The sequence below is a fragment of the Lycorma delicatula genome, chromosome 3, assembly GCF_047948215.1.
Source record: "Lycorma delicatula isolate Av1 chromosome 3, ASM4794821v1, whole genome shotgun sequence".
Classification (NCBI taxonomy): domain Eukaryota; kingdom Metazoa; phylum Arthropoda; class Insecta; order Hemiptera; family Fulgoridae; genus Lycorma; species Lycorma delicatula.
In genome coordinates, this window is record NC_134457.1 from 148,231,189 (window position 1) to 148,247,782 (window position 16,594).

At 30.2% G+C, this 16,594-nt stretch overlaps 1 protein-coding gene across 3 annotated transcripts in view; it reads right to left on the bottom strand.

The window, feature by feature from the left end:
- Nucleotides 1–389: 389 nt before the first annotated feature.
- The window catches only part of Eb1 (microtubule-associated protein RP/EB family member 1), a 67,013-nt gene continuing 50,808 nt past the window's right edge, over nt 390–16,594 (bottom strand). For 2 of the 3 annotated variants that reach the window (XM_075360783.1, XM_075360785.1), the window contains exon 7: nt 390–1,346. In XM_075360783.1, the coding sequence (XP_075216898.1) occupies nt 1,278–1,346 (69 nt within the window). In that variant the 3' untranslated portion in view covers nt 390–1,277. Of the gene's footprint in view, nt 1,347–14,367; nt 14,460–16,594 lie in introns of those variants that run through there. The other variant, XM_075360784.1, reaches the window with a different exon arrangement.

Consider the following 16,594-nt stretch of genomic DNA (forward strand, 5'->3'; position numbering starts at 1 on the left):
TAATGGTATCCATTTTCAGAACTCAAAAGGTTAGAAACTTTATTTTTAGTACTAAAATTGAATTAAAAAAAAAAAGATTCTTTATAATAGTTTTAATAAGTAATTTAACTATTTTGAGCACATAGATTGTTAAAACTTAAGCAATTTTATAAAAACTAAGGCATATAGTTGGAATATCTAATAGATTCTTTCTATACGAAATATGATTATTTTTCTCACTAGTTGTGTTTTTATTGTATTATATCATTTCTTAAAGACAGTTCATTTAATTTAAGTTATAAAAATAAGAAATATACTCAAAATTAAATGCATTATCTTGATATACAAATGAAAAAAAATTATGTACACAGCTGCAAGGAGTATGTCAATGAAGATATTACAAATTTAGATCGCATGATTAATTACAAAACATTTTATTGCATCAATATAAAAAAAAACTCTCTTAAAGTAACATTAAGCAATAGTAGTAGTAAAAATAATTATAACATTGATAATAATCATAACTGACTGAAAATTAAAAAAAAATATATTTTAAACCGGGTAAATAAATTAAAAAATTAGTTTGTTTCAGTTAAGATAATTAATGCTAGAACAATATATATCTTACAATAGAATAATTTAATTCGCTCAATAACTTAAAGATAAGACTGGGATAACATAATCTATTGTATTTTGTCATCTAATAATGTATATTAATACTTACTCATATAAAATTAAATATTTTAATTTATTGATAAACAGTCTTGAAGAAAAATATACTCTCACAACATTCTGCATATTATTGAATGTAAGGAATCACAAAGAAAGAGTACAGAATAAACAATTCTTAATTTAATAGAAGGGACTGAAAAGTGTAATTTTTATTATTATTATTATATATAATTATTTCAATAACCTATAAATAAAAAATAAAAAGTATGATAGGAATAATTTATATAACATAGTCACTGATTTCTTCTTTAATTTTTTTCCTAAAAGAGAAATTATTTAATTTTAAAATTGGAGGCAAGTGAATGTATTGGTCTTTTATCTCTACATAAAAGCCCAAAATAAGTAATAGCAAAAGCCAATACAAGAAATGCAGAAAAATTAATACTCATTATCAGCATAATAATAATTATTATAATAATAATAATATTAACAATAATTTACACAAAACCAACAGTGCTATATATAAATACATTAACAGAAACATCACTGATAATTTCCATCCGATGTCATCGCATTAACATAGTTACGAATTAAAATACTGAGTACACAAACAGTAATATGTTTACTCAATATTCTTCTTCTTCTTCATGATGTACTCCATCATTATCAGCTTCTTCTGGTGGTGCAAAGCCATCCTGAAACAAATAAAAGTAAATAATAAAACAGCTAAAATGTACATAGAAAATTTTATGCATTTTAGTAGACACTACATTTATCAATAAAAAATTGGTTGGTCGGTCTATTGCTTACAAATAGCGTTACAAATTCTAAAAATTCTTCATTAACTGACCAGAATTTAATTTGTACAATTAACTATTCAAAAATAAAACATTAGAAGAGAAGATACAAATTAAATATTCTGAACAGTTTCCTAATCTTACAGAGCTGATGCTACTAACTGCGCAATCATCTGCACTCAAAGAATATTCCATAAAAACTGATCAAGATAAAAAAAGTTATAAAGAAATCAATGTCAGGTAGTGGCATGGTAGTGAAAGATGACAAGTATGTAAGTACCACTTCTGTATAAACTATTAAAATGATATGCAGTACAAAGCTTGTTTCTGCATTAACCAGAAACTTACAATTTGAAAAAAGAAGAATCTTGTTATTAATGTTGTATAAAAATCCACCAGCTTAAAAATAAAATAAAAAATGGAATGCAATACAAAAACAGTGGTAAGGCTGGGAAAGAGAACGTGAATTACCAAAACGACCATTTCTGACAAAAAGCATAGATTTGTGTTAATTATAAAAGACGTTATTTTTAAGAAAGCACTGTTTAACTTTACCACCAATTATACTTTAGAAACAGACAGGGTTTACATAGCATGTCTATTTGTGTCTGTATTTATCTGTGGTTATTTTATTTGTGTCTGTATTAATGTATATAAATATTTGAAGAGTGAATTAAAATAAAATGCTAAAAAAAAATAAATACTAAAGGAAAAAACAAATCTGCTGCTGAAATTCATATATAAATCTGCATTGTTTACAGAGCAAATATTATTGCACGTGAAAGTATAGTCTGACATACTAGTGTTGCAACCTATAAAAAAAAAATTATATCTAAATAAAATTATACACATCTATTATACTGATTTGACAAGTAGAAAAACAATGTAGTTTAACTAACATATGGCACCACATATATACAAGTAGCACGAATAGCTCTTCTGAAGTAAACACGTGCAAAAGCAGGAGTTGTACATACTCTGCTCTCCTAACTAATTTATTCTGAGCTGTGAAAGAATTAAGTGAAAAGAGGTGTTTTTGTTAAGAATTTCCTCAATAAACATGCACAAAAGATCATTATATGTTATTTGCTACTACTTCATTCTTTTTATTTTATTTAAAAATATAATATAAGCTTCTAGTACTATCTTGTTAGCAACACAATTTAATCGGCTACATTTTAACAATTTTAAGCACACACAAACACAAAAAAATTATCAGAGAAAAATCACTTGAATCTTATTAATAGAAAGAAAAAAATTCATGCAATATCAGATCTGAAATCTGAATGTTGCTGCTCCTATGGCAAATTTCACTACTGTTTCCTACTTATATAGCAAACAAACACAAAGATTTCACACCTATGATTAATACAAGTAAAAACTACTAGAAACAAACATCAGAAAATTGTTTAACATGTAATTTAGAACACATAATAAATAACAGTATTTTCAAAAAAGGAAAAATACAACTACATTACCACATTTTTAATTCTTTTTAAAGAATTCACAGAAAGCTAAAATTGTGTAAGAAGCAAGTCTACTTATAGAACACAGTAAATATGTAAATTTTATATTATTAAATAAATTTATATTTAATTTACTAAGCATTTGGCACTGTTTATATTAATACAATTTATAAATTAAAGTTCCACTTAGCAACAATTTTAAAAATATATATCCGAGTAACTTTCAGAGCCATTACTCAATCGTTACGGATTTCCCATAAGACGTTAATCCAAATTTAAATGTATAATCTTATTTAAATTAAAAATTGTTCATAACACTCTGTTGTCAAGAAATAAAATTAATTTGTACGTCAATAAGACTAAACGTCAAGTCCGTAAGATGTTTACAACTATTATGAAATAAAATAATAGTTATATTTCATTTAATATTAAATGAAATAGTACCAACCTATTAATAATTAATTATATAATTTGTTTTTAAAGGATATCATATTGAAATTGACTTGTTCATTCATTGATTTATTATTATTCAAATTTATATGAATTTTTTTTTTAAATACTGGTTTTATAATCATTAATATATTCTAATATTGTAATATATTTGTTAGTGTTATAATTATGACCAGTTTCTAAAATGTGTTGGCAAAATTAGATTTTTCTTTATTATTTAATTCAATTATGTTCTTTAATTCTTTTGGCAAATGAAAGAGATTTGCCATTCCAATATGTTTTAAGTCACAGTTTTCGCAATTAAGACTATACACTCCTTGTTTTTGTAAATAATAATTATTACCTCGATTTATTGTTATAGAAGGGTCTTCATTATTTATGTATTTTGAATTTGTTGTACATGCTGTTTTTAATTTAAGTTTTAAATATTTTATTAAATCTATTATAATTTATAATGAATTCAATTTTAGTGTATTCATTTATTATATTATTATTCATTAGCTTTATTTTTCATTTATGTGTAATTTTATTTTTTATTCTGGAATATAATAACTAATACTCCAATATTAAAAGCACTACCTAAAATAGATAAAGGAAACATGTCCATAAGACCCCTAATAAATTAAAAGAATATATTAAAATTTAGAATAAATACAGTTTAAAGAACAGTTTATGAATTAATAAATATGATCAATGATATAAATATAAATAATACAACCAAATTTATAACACTGGATATAAAAGATACGTACACAAACATAGATACTAATAAAACCATAAATATAATTTATGAAATAACAAATCTATTAGAATTATGTATTAAATACAACTATTTTAAATTTAATAATAAATATTATAAACAAGAAAAGGGTTTAAGTACGGGATGTTCACTTTCTGCTATTTTATCCGATATCTTTATGAATGAACTAGTGAACACCCTGATATCCAATACAATTAATAAGCATCAGATTATTTTATAAAAAAAGGCATGTGGATGAAATCTTCAATATATAACCAACAATTTAACAATGAAGAAAATACAATAATTAAAGAAATTAATTCTTTAAATAATAATATTAAATTCACTTTAAACAGAGAAAATAACAATAGCATTGATTACCTGGACATAAAATTTAACAAACATTATCATTAATAAAATCAATATACATTTACAGAAAGCCAACCAAACAGAATACATTTTAATATAATATATATTTAAATCTTTTCATCCTCAGAGTCAAAAAATGGCAACCTTTAATTAATTTAAATAATGATAAAAATACTTTAAAAAATAATATAAAATGAATAATATTAAATATACAGCTTTAAATAATGGATGTGATACTAAATTAATAAATAAATTATACACCAGAATAAAAAATACACAAAGGAAAGATAAAGCTAATGAATAATATATAGTAAATGAATATGCTAAAACTGAATACAATATAAATTATAATAAAATATTTAGAAATTAAATTAAAAACAACCCCAAAACATTTTTTTTTCAGGGGATGTTCTAATTGATTGTTTGATATTACTCAGTTATATATTTTTATCTGATGTTTCTGTTACATATGGAACCCTTTGCCCCTTAATATAAAAATATGATTATTTGAAAAACGTTTTTTTCTAGTATTCTTGGTATACTCAGCTTATGCTTTGGCCTACAAGAGCCTTTTCTTGCATGTTGCTGGTGTTAAAAGTTGTTTTTTAACCGATCCACAAGCTTTTCATCCAGCTGCAAGAAGTCTGAGTCTAACAGTTGTCATGTCCCACTGCCTTCTAATTCTGGTGAGACGAATCCCCCACAGGTTGCTATACACATGGTATATTTCCTAGTGTCTGATTTAGGTGTGATTAGATGGGTTTCCCCCAATCGATATATCACACAATTTCTCTCTGGGCATGATGCCTTTTAGGCGAGTTTGGCTAGGTTTTGTTTGGTGGATTCGAGTGAATGTTAGGATTGTGGGACTGATGATACAGTGGACCATGTCTTCTATGTCTGTCCCCAATATGAGATCGAATGTTCACGAGCTGTTACGGAACTTGAGAATACATTACTTACTGGAGCTCCGTAATAACTGGATGATCTATAAGGAGTGGTCTATAGTGGCTGGTTTTCTTCGCTCCCTTGCAATGTGTATGTGTAGGTCTGCAGAGGGAGTTTAATCATGGCAGGATCGTGGGTGGGTAGGGTTCTGGCCTAGGCATTGGATTGGTTGGAGGTAAGCACATTGACATCGTGCCACGGTTATATTGGTATCGTTTGCGGTTCGATTTGGGGCTCCCAATGGTAGGGGTGGTCGCACTGTATGTGGCCTGTGTGATCAGGGGTGTGGCTTTGTTCCACTGGTGGCGGTCCCTCATTGTGACTTGTGAATGCCGCGTGAGGCTCCATGATGGGATCGGGTGGGAGTGCAGGGTTTCTTCCTGGCTCCTACACGGACCAAAATGAGGTTACGTTTCCCTTGTTAGGTGACCTAATTTGGTCTACTTATTGGGTGTGGGTCTGAATTTCTAAGTTGCATAAAACATAATTTTGATTGGTATGAGTGTAGCACTGATTTGACTTACAACTTGTTCGTTTTTACAGAGGCAGTTGCAGTCACGAACGGTATTGTCAAATTTGGACAAGGTGAGGGGTCCGCGCTTCTGCGGTCTCCGTTAGTTAGTTTGAGGGAATCATGTTAGGTTGGATGTGAAGATGTCCATTTGAGGCTTACGTGAAGGGAAAATTTGATTTGTATTTCACTGATGCAAACATCTGCCAAGACATTTACATCAGTGGCATTCTGACCAAAACCTGGCTGATGACAGATGTAATCAGTTAAAAGACAACTTCCGGTAAAGCCCCTCAGGGCTCAGAATGGAGGGAGTGGTGTGGCAGCCGGTAACTTCACAAGGTGGGTGCTTCCCCTGCAGGATTGATGTGCCTGCTAATTCTCGATTTAACCTCACAGCAGATAATTTTGGATCAGTTTACTTTTTACAATAATAAACAATCATGAGTTGAGTTGTTTTTAAATCACATTTACCTTTCCTTTGAGGTGGAAAGGAAGCAGTTTCTTTAAAATGCTTTAAAATAACATTCACTGTCTCGAGTCCATCACCACACTTAGAAGCTATTTGTTGTTGTCATACTGGTATGCTCAGAAAGAGAAACAGTTTTCAAAAACTTTCTTGTAGCTAAGTCCACTGTTATATATTCAAGATACACAGAGTAAAAAATACAAAAATATGATTTTGTAGTAAAAAATGAAATAAACTTTCACAAAAAACTGTTTATAACAAGAAAACTGCTAAATAACTTAACAATAACCTCACATTGCACAGACAACTGTGCAATGTGAGGTTAAAAGAATGGCTGTGGCGGTCAAGCAGTGTAGCCACACAAAATATTCTGTGTTGGGATTAATCTGCATGCTACAATAGAACAGCATTATTTAATTGAATTTAACTCTCTCTCCATCTTCTATTCCCATGACTGATTGCTAAAATATTTAGATGAGTTTTTTTTAAGATGGAAGGATATTTTACACTTAACATCCAGTAGGTAATATTTTTATGTTGTGAGATTAGGTTTGATGGGATGCTCTTTATTGGAACTTTTTATTTATTGAGATTTTTATTGTTATTAATTGGTTTACTTAAACTCACCCATATTTTTATTATAGTTGTTTATAATAATGACTGCCATTATTAAAATAAAAGATCACTGGTTTTTTTATACAAACTTTAGTATAAGATTCCAGTATATTAAATCCTGAGATTTATTTTTACTTATGTGATTGCATGAGATAAGAAATCAAGATTCGTTTCTTTCTCTCACTATTACTATTTTATGTAAATAGCACATCTGAATATTATGCAATCTGCAGAAAAAAGTTAATAGCTTTGGTTAAAACCTTTTATCAGAAAAAATCAATAGATGGCTTTCTTTTTGGAGGGAAGCTGGATGTACAGCATGTAAATTCAAATTGACAATTGTCCTTGTCCATTTTTAAATTGTAATGTGATGTATAAGAATTTTATAAATGAACTTCAATTTTTTTTAAATAAGCTAATGACATAAGATGAAAGAAAAATAATGTTACAGACTTTTTGTTTCTGCAAAAAAAAAACCACCAATCCTCCATCATTAAAAGAAACAATTAATTACATTAGTGATATTATCTAGCACTGTTGTCCATAACAAGCAGCTTTTGAGTAATACGTTGTAATTGAGGTAAATACAGTAGCGAACAAATTATTCCGAACAAACAGAATTTTTATTCTGTGGCAGACTGCTTGCTGTTAGGTGTTTCAGGTTATGTTGATAGTTCATATACAAACAGAATTAGTTGTTTTTGTGCTTTTAAAATTGGTTTTTGGTGATCTTGTGAGTTTCTATTATTAAGTTTTGTTATTCGTTTCTAGTTAATACAATGAATATAAAACCACAAAAGCAGTAAAAAATTGTTGCTCTGTCCCAACACATACAAATGATTCAAAGACAGATTGCCAGTGAGTGTAGGTGTTGTGGGTTTTGGTACTGTAAATGAAATCGTGAAAAAATTTAGGGAAACAGGTTCTGTCTCTCCAAAGAGAAAAGGAAAATGTCAGTGGAAAAGCACACCTACACAGGATAAAATTACTAATAAGAAAAAGCAAAATTAATCCAAGATTGTCAGCTGTTGACCTTAATAGGTACAAGAGTGCCATTGGGACTAATGTTTTTATGACAGTTCGTAGAAGATTGTTGACAGTGGGAAGGATTACTTGGAAACCTAAAAAGAAGCAGTTACTGACACAGTTTATGAAGACTTCAATGGGCAAAGGAACATAAGAAATGAACAATTGCGATGTGGGAAAAGTTATTTTTTCAGACAAGATGCATTTCTTTGTCCAAGGGGAGAGAATAGCCTACATTCATAAGTGAGCAGAAGAGAAGACTACCCCACACCAGCACACCTGCAACAAGCTCCTCGACATCCAGCCAAAAAGATGTTTTGGGGATGTTTTACACATGAAGAGCCAGGAGCACTTATGCTTGTGGATGGGATGATGAAATTGGACCAATACATTAACAAATATCAAAGAAAAATATGCAGAACCCAGAACTCGTTTTCCAACAGGACCTTGCACCATGTCACATGTAAAAAAAAGCAAGAATTCTTCAAAAACCAAAAAACTGGAGTGCTCTCGTGGCCAGGGAACTCCTCCTCTGACCTGAATCCCATTGAAAATTTATTCCAGTGATAAATGTTTGGTTTCGAGATGAAAAAATCCAAAATCATTGTTTTACCTTAGTGGAATCAATGCCAAAGAAGATTAATGAGATGATCAAAAGCAAAGGAGTACACAACTATTAATATTGTTTCACTGTTAAACATTTTTTTCTTTTAAAAATAAAAATTCCTGTGTTCAGATTAATTTGTTTGTCACTGTGAACATTTAGATAATGAATTAAGTAAATGGCACCTTATTAAATTATACTTAGATTTACCTTTTTGTAACACCAAAAACAAATTACAGTTAGTTTGAATTTTATCCATAAAAAAACAGCGTACTTAAAAAAATAATTAATGTGGTACTTCAGATGACTGCAAGTATAAACAACTAGAAAAATTCAAATCATTAGCACTGAACTTGAAGAGGACTACAAGTATATGAGAGAGAGGGTTCAAATTTGCTATTTAATTATTGTGTATTCATTTCAACTAACCTAAAAATCTGTAAAAACAACTTAAACAAAAATGTGTTCTTTCTTTTCTATACTTATAAAAAAAAAGATACATATACTTTATTTTGAATATTTTGTAGATTGTGTCTGGAAAGTCGCTGTACAGTATGCTTTAGAATTATGTGGTGCATTATGTACTTAGGTTGGGTGCTCTGTGAGTTCGCTGGGTGTTGCTCCATAATAAAAAAAAAGACATCAGTTGTTGAGCTGATTGAATGTGCGAGTTTTGTTTATCAGAATTAATAGTTATGAGAAACATGATGGTTCTGGTAGAGGGATCCATTTATCTTGCTGAACACAGCTTTCATGAAGGTGACAAATATACAGATTTAGTGAAGTACAGGTTTTCTGAAGTTCCAAATACTCCTGTTCTGAAAAATTTTGGGCAACAAGCTCTGTTGAAGATGCTGATCAGTGAAAGATAATCAAAACAAACAGAACCTGCTTGATATTTTGGATGCTATGGGCAGAAGTCCATCAAAGTCAATGCACACTTAGTACAGCAGCAAAATATCAGACTTGGTACCCCACATAAAGCTGTGAGAAAATAATTGAAACTTTTCCCCTATAAAGTAATGTGTGTTCAAGAACTGAAACCTACAGATCATACCAAACGACTAAATCAGTCAATGGTTTAAATGTTTTATTGACCAAAATTCCATACATATCCTTGACAATATGTTTTTTACATATGAAGTGTGGTTTCATCTGGGAGGGTATTCACAAAATACACGACTATGGTCGACAATTAACCCCATGAATTACATGAACAATCTTTACATTATGCGAAAATTGGAGTCTGGGTTGATATGAGTAGAACAATCATTGTGGATTCAATCAGTTTTGAAAATACAGTTAATAGTGATTGTTGTTGGGGTATTTTAACAAACTTCTAGTCAGTTAACAGAAGTTGAAATCAAATTACGCTGGTTGGTTCCAACAAGATGGCACCTCAGAGCACTTACTCAGCTAACAAGTCAATTACTTTTTTACAAAGTGTCTTTGGTAAATGAATCATTTCAATAGGTTTGTAGCCTACATGATTACCCGATCGGACTCCCCCAGATTACTTTCTATGAGGGGGCAGTAAATAAGCAGTGTACTACAACAGACAACACATAATTGACAAACTGAAAACCACAAAAACAGCACATGTATACAAGACATTCCAGTACATAAGCTGGTTAAAGTTTTTGAAAACAAATTGAAATGTGTGCAGCGTTGTATTGATGTTGGAGGTCATTCTCAACTGCTTTTATAAACTACTCCAGTTTCTATAAAATAATGAAATAAAAATACAAAGTAACATTTCAGAAAGTTTATCATTACATTTCCATAATTGTAGTGCACAGTAACTTTCCAAACATACCGTACATAAAAGACTTGTGGTTTTAAGTGTAATTACAGTTAAAATTTTCAGAATATAACACTGTATATTTGTACTAGGATTATCCTAATTGATTTGAGTGTTATTATCTGCCTTTCCTAGTATTGTCACTTTAACATTTGTAGTTTATGTCTTTTGGAGTATCTCCATTCTCAAAACTACTTTTATTTCCCTAAAGTGCTAAATGTAGTTTTGAGAATGGAGGTACTCTGAAACACATCAATAACGAATTTTAAGAGTAGCAATGCTAGGAAAGGCAGAAAATAACATTTAAATCAAGCAATTACAGTGGTATAATTTTTTTTTAATGGTGCAGTGACACCAAATATTTGTTACATTATATTGGAGATAATAATAAATCTAATGTATAAATGTTAAATAATGTATTGCACAGCATTCATGACAAGACATAATGTATGATTTAATACTAAACCAAAAATGATAAATGTTTAATATAATGAACTAGACAAAGTTAATTTAAAATTGCGAACTCAATTCTAGATGATTATCTGCTGCACAATAAATGCTATGTATGCTATGTCACTCAAATATAAACCAGAATTTGTTTACATATCTTTATTGATATTAAATAAAATAAATAAATAGCCTTATTTTTCTATGTACTTTCTGTCAGCAGAAATACATTTTTTCCACTGGATAGGTAACTTCCTGAACCCATAAAAAACAAGATGGCTGCCCCAACAACCAATTGTGCATATAATGCATAGTCTTTGAATCTTTCTTCTCCTAAAACTTCTTTCAGCAAACCAAATGTGTGGAAATCACCTGGTGACAGGTCAGGACTGTAAAGTGGGTGCTCAAGAGGTATCCAATGAATTTTAGTGGGGGTTTTCACAAGTCTGAGCAGCTGGATGTGGCTGAGTGTTGTCGTGGAGAAGGTGGACATTGTGAATTGGTTGCCGGCATTGTTTGTTCTGATAAGCAGCCCTGATCTCGTCCAACAATTGTTCATGCAGGAAAACAATCAACACACCTTGCTTTTTGTAGTGTAGTGGTGGACTCACATTTCGTCTCAGGTCACAATAAGCCGTTGCCAATGTCTTTCCAGAGATTTCTCTGTGCTGCAGTGAAAAGATGTGCCCAACACTTAGGCCAACCTCTCAGCGACAGTCACAGACACAAAGTCACGAATGGCTTGATTGTATCACCATTAACAACATTCATGACTTTTGTTCTCCATAACATCACGGCCACTTCAAATTTTTTTGACTTGATCAAACACTGATTTTTTGACAGGATAGCATCTCCTGAGAAACTGTGTCCGGAGTACGAGTTTATATTTCAGAGGTTTGACCCATTTGTTGGTGACCAATTAATTATAATTCATTGCGTACCTTCTGCTACTGATGTGGGAATGTGACCTATGGGCAAGACTGTCCCAGTTGCTCCCCTCCACCCATATCCAACCAACTGCAGCAGTCAACACATTCACTACTCTTCCTCAGTCCAAAATTCTAGTTTATATTTGAATGACCCATTATATCTCGCATACAAATAATATTTTCTCACAGTATATCAAATAATACTTATTGTTTTTATTTTACTCAAGATAGCTCCTTGCTACATTAATACTTTGGCATAAATTAGTGCAATAAACAGTGCTATCATGCAGCAATCATGTGATTGGGTAAGAACAGTGACAACACAGAAATATTAGTAGTGGGGATCAGTTTAACATGTACGCTGATAGTTACAGAAACTGATCATACAATTACAGTTACAAGCTGATCGTTATGGAACAGTCCAAAACAAATTAAAAAAAAAAAAAAAAATCAAGATAACATTAGTAAACCTGATGATGAAAAATAGTTTTTCAAACAAATGGAAGGAACAGGCATCTCTACTGCCACTAAATAAAAATTTTATGCGTAACTACAATTAATTTAATCTTAACCGACATGACTTTATAGTCACAGAGAAAATATAAATTTCAGAGTAATGTAGCACTCACATCATCTTCAATAAACATTTTGCATCAAATTTAGATGCTTAGAATTTAAAATCTGAATCATATAATATGTTCATAACCGTTTATCAAATATACTGAAAATTTCACCCCCAAAAAATTGTTAGTTGTAGATATTGGCTGCATATAATAACGAGTGTGACACCCAGTTTAAAATTTTGAATTTTTTTTAATCCAGCAGCAGCAGAGTATTGTATACAGTAAACTATGGCTGTAAGCCTCTAAGTCAAGAATAGTACAGCAATTCTCATAAAATAGGTACCAAATTATTCATCTCAATTCCACAAGTGGAATCATCAATTCATAAGGCGGGAATATGAAGAGGCTGCATGAAAAAATTCAGAGAAATTTTTTACTATTTCAAAGTATTTTAGGTTTTTCAATTTCGGTTACACATCACCAAACAATATAAAGTTTGTGCTAGTTTAAACATACAACATAATGGAAAATAATCAAGTAGAATATGATACACAGTTCTATGGCAGTTATTTAAGGGATAAATGACCAATCTTTGGATGCTCCAATGTACACACTAAATATGAACTCCAGTAATGCACAGATATGTTTATTAATTTGTGGAGTAAAAAGAATCTTGAAAAGATTTTTTTAATTATTTAGGATTCGGTAATAATGTAATGCAGTTAGTTATGACAAATATAAATCTTTTTCTTTCACAAGCAACTGTTTTTATTAAATCAAAACATTTTCTTTCATTAGATGGATTTAACTGACTACAATATAGAAATTTTCTGTTAGGATTTTTAACTTTAAGGAGTGTTGTTGCATGACAACGTAACTTCTTTGTGACAATTGTCACTATGACAGCTTTGCAGCCTATGACAGTTTACATAACTAAAACTTGTTTTCAAACTCTAACAGTGGTATGCTATTATCACTAGCACAACCATAATAATGTTTGTAGTGGCATGTATTATACTCTTTCAGAATTAAATCTGCTAATCAGTTTACATCAACAAATACAGTGGAAAAAAATGATATCACCAGTACCTACAGCCCAGGTAGATTAGAATTTTATTAAACATTGAAGTGAATGATCATCGATACAAGAACAATAGTTTGTATAGCAGTTCATCAGCTAACTGATAAGAAATGACTTTGAGAGGATTAGTGAATTACGTTTTTATGTAGAAAAAGGCTTCATAAACATCTTAGTTCAAAGAAAGTTACTGAAAATAAATCAGAAGAATCCATGTATCAATAATTTAGCCAGTGTGTACATTTCATTTTTTTCTTTTACATTCTAAGAACTTCATGTGAAAATGCATTTTACTATAATAAAAATGCCTAAGAAAATTTAAATATCATTCAGTTGTTTAAACAATGTTTTCAAATAGTTAGATCCACTAGGATTTAAAGTTCAAATTTTCTTTTATATGTTAGTGAGTTTAAATTCAATATTTATATTAAAAAAAATCTGCAACTTTTTTCTTTCCCACATTACTAAGTTGTTAATGTAGTGTGTGCCAATAAAGTGAAACTTAACTGAAAGACTATAAAGCTAGTCAATCAAGTTCTCATTTTATGCTTTATACAATATCTACTTTGCATGACTGATGTGAGGTGTAACAAATACTTTATTAAGTCTTATTTTCATTTACTACTAAATACTATTTTTATAATTTTCAGTGTTCCCTAAGTTATCTTTTTTTAAACATATTTTATTTTGATGCAGAAATTTAATTTTCAAGAGAGAAATATATGTTAACACTTTTTATTTTTAATTCTAATCTAACATAATGTACACAGTATGCCCTCCTAAGCAACAGTCTTATACGGTTTGTTAAAAAAAAACTGTCACCTAAAGTTAAGTGAAATAACTACACAGTAATCTAGAAGACTGAATAAGTAATTCCACTGCCCAACACTGAAATGCATTCATTAGCACAATTGTTACCTTGAGGTTTTGTGAAAAAAATCTATATTAGTGGCTCTCATTTGATTCACTCAGCGTATCACTCCTGCTCTGATCCTCCTGAAATCAGCCTAGCAATAAATATCTTGCCAACTGTGTTCTGTTAATGTTGAAGCAATTTTCTACTTTATCTTAAGAAAAAAGTAATTTTGTAGTTTAACAAATGGTAAAAAAAAAGTATAAATATCTGTTTAGTGTGCCTAAGATTTACCTATCAATTTCACAAGTTATTACAAAAATTAACATAAAATTATCCCTAAAAAGGATTTTAAATTATAACAAATAGTTACTTTATAGTTTAAATTAGCAAAACCAAAATTATAATTAAAGTTAAATGTAAATTATGAATAATGGCAATTACCAATAGAAGTAGACTTTAGTAGTAGAAAATACTTTTAGGATTTGAAACACTTGCTATTAATAAACTTAGTTGTTATTAAAATGTATATTGCTACAAATCTAATCACAATGTGCAGCAGAGGGTAAAACTAATTTAAAAAGTTATTCTATTACAATCCCTACAAATGTTTTTAATGATTATGAAAAAAATTCTAAATCTGACATTACTCAACACATGAAAGGAAACTTTTCTTAAAAGATACTAGTATATTTTGAACACTGCTTCCATGTTCAACACGTGTTAATGATAAATTGTCTTACTCTCAACAAAAACCTAACTTATTCTACAAAATTATTGAGTCTTCCAAACCTGTTACAATGAACCAGCAAATATTAAACAGGCCAATGATGAACTAAATCCAAATATAACAATAAACACACCGTATCACCAATCATTATTTAGCATTTTAACCATCAATATTTTAAGAAATGGATTTTTTCGTGAATTCAATGGTATTTTCTTATTAGGTATTTCTTTTGGTATTTTATTATTTTCTTATTATTCAATTTTATTATTAGGTATATAAAACAGTAAAAATTTGTTTATAATCAGATGGCACTGGTCCCATTTATCTTATGCACGTAACTACAAACTATTTACAGTTGTTTTGTTACAGTCAACCCAACCTCAGTTTTCTACCTTTTTGTGCACATGTTTAGTACAATGACTAATTTGTGGCTGTAAGAACTTTCCTGACAGTTTTTGTTATATTTGTGGTAAATTTGTGATTAAAAAAAGAAACATTACAGAGTTCATTAAAAAGCATAGTTCTCATACATTAGAACTAAACTTTTTGATCAAGATAAGTCTTGGGCAGCACATAAGGTATGCTATGTATGTGTTGAAGATCTTAAAAAAATGGTTGAAAAGGAGAAAAACCTTTAGATTTGTTATTCCAATGATATGGAGGAAGCCAATAAACCATTCTAGTCATAATTACTTTCGAAGCGTTAATATTACTGGTTACAACACAACATATAAAAAATAATACGGTACATAGTCCAGATTGTCCTGTCCCTAAACCACCAGAGATTTCTGATGATGGTATGTGTAGTGATGGATATGTCTAGTGATGCCCAGTCTGATGCAGATTATAAGTTTCAATATACTACAAAAAATTTGAATTTAAGTTGTTTACTAATACCAAGCTAAATAATTTGGTTAGGGATTTGGGCTTAACGAAGGAAAAAGCTGAATTGTTTTTCAAACAAGGTGATTTGGTATACTGCCAGTTTGATGTATGAATTTGGAATTGAATATAGAAAAGTGTCATGCATCATGCTTCTTGGCCAGCAAAAATGGTTTTACCAAATTTCCATTTTTGGGGAAAAAATGGAAATGGATATTGTCCCATGTGAATGGGACAATAGGGCAAGGGATCAACATCGGTCCAGAAAAAATTATTGGCCTGCAAGAAAATCTTAAAAGCCTGGAGAGAAGAAAATTCTGCACAATAACCATGGACCTGGAAAACTTCCTCCTGCCACCTCTATACATGAAATTGAGCCTAATAAAACAGTTTGTGAAAGCCTTACCCGAAGTTGAACAGTGTCTCTAAGAGAAATTTCCTCATCTATCAGAAGCTAAATTAAAAGAAGGCACATTTGTTGAACTTGACATCCAAAAAAAGATGGTAGATTTTAACTTTGGACCAAAAATGAATTTAAATGAAAGGGAGGCTTGGGTATCACGCACGCAGGTTGTAACCAATTTCTTGGGCAACAGAAAGGACCCACCCACACCATATATACGAGGGATTTTTTTTCAACCTCTGATGGCTATAAAAATAAATTGA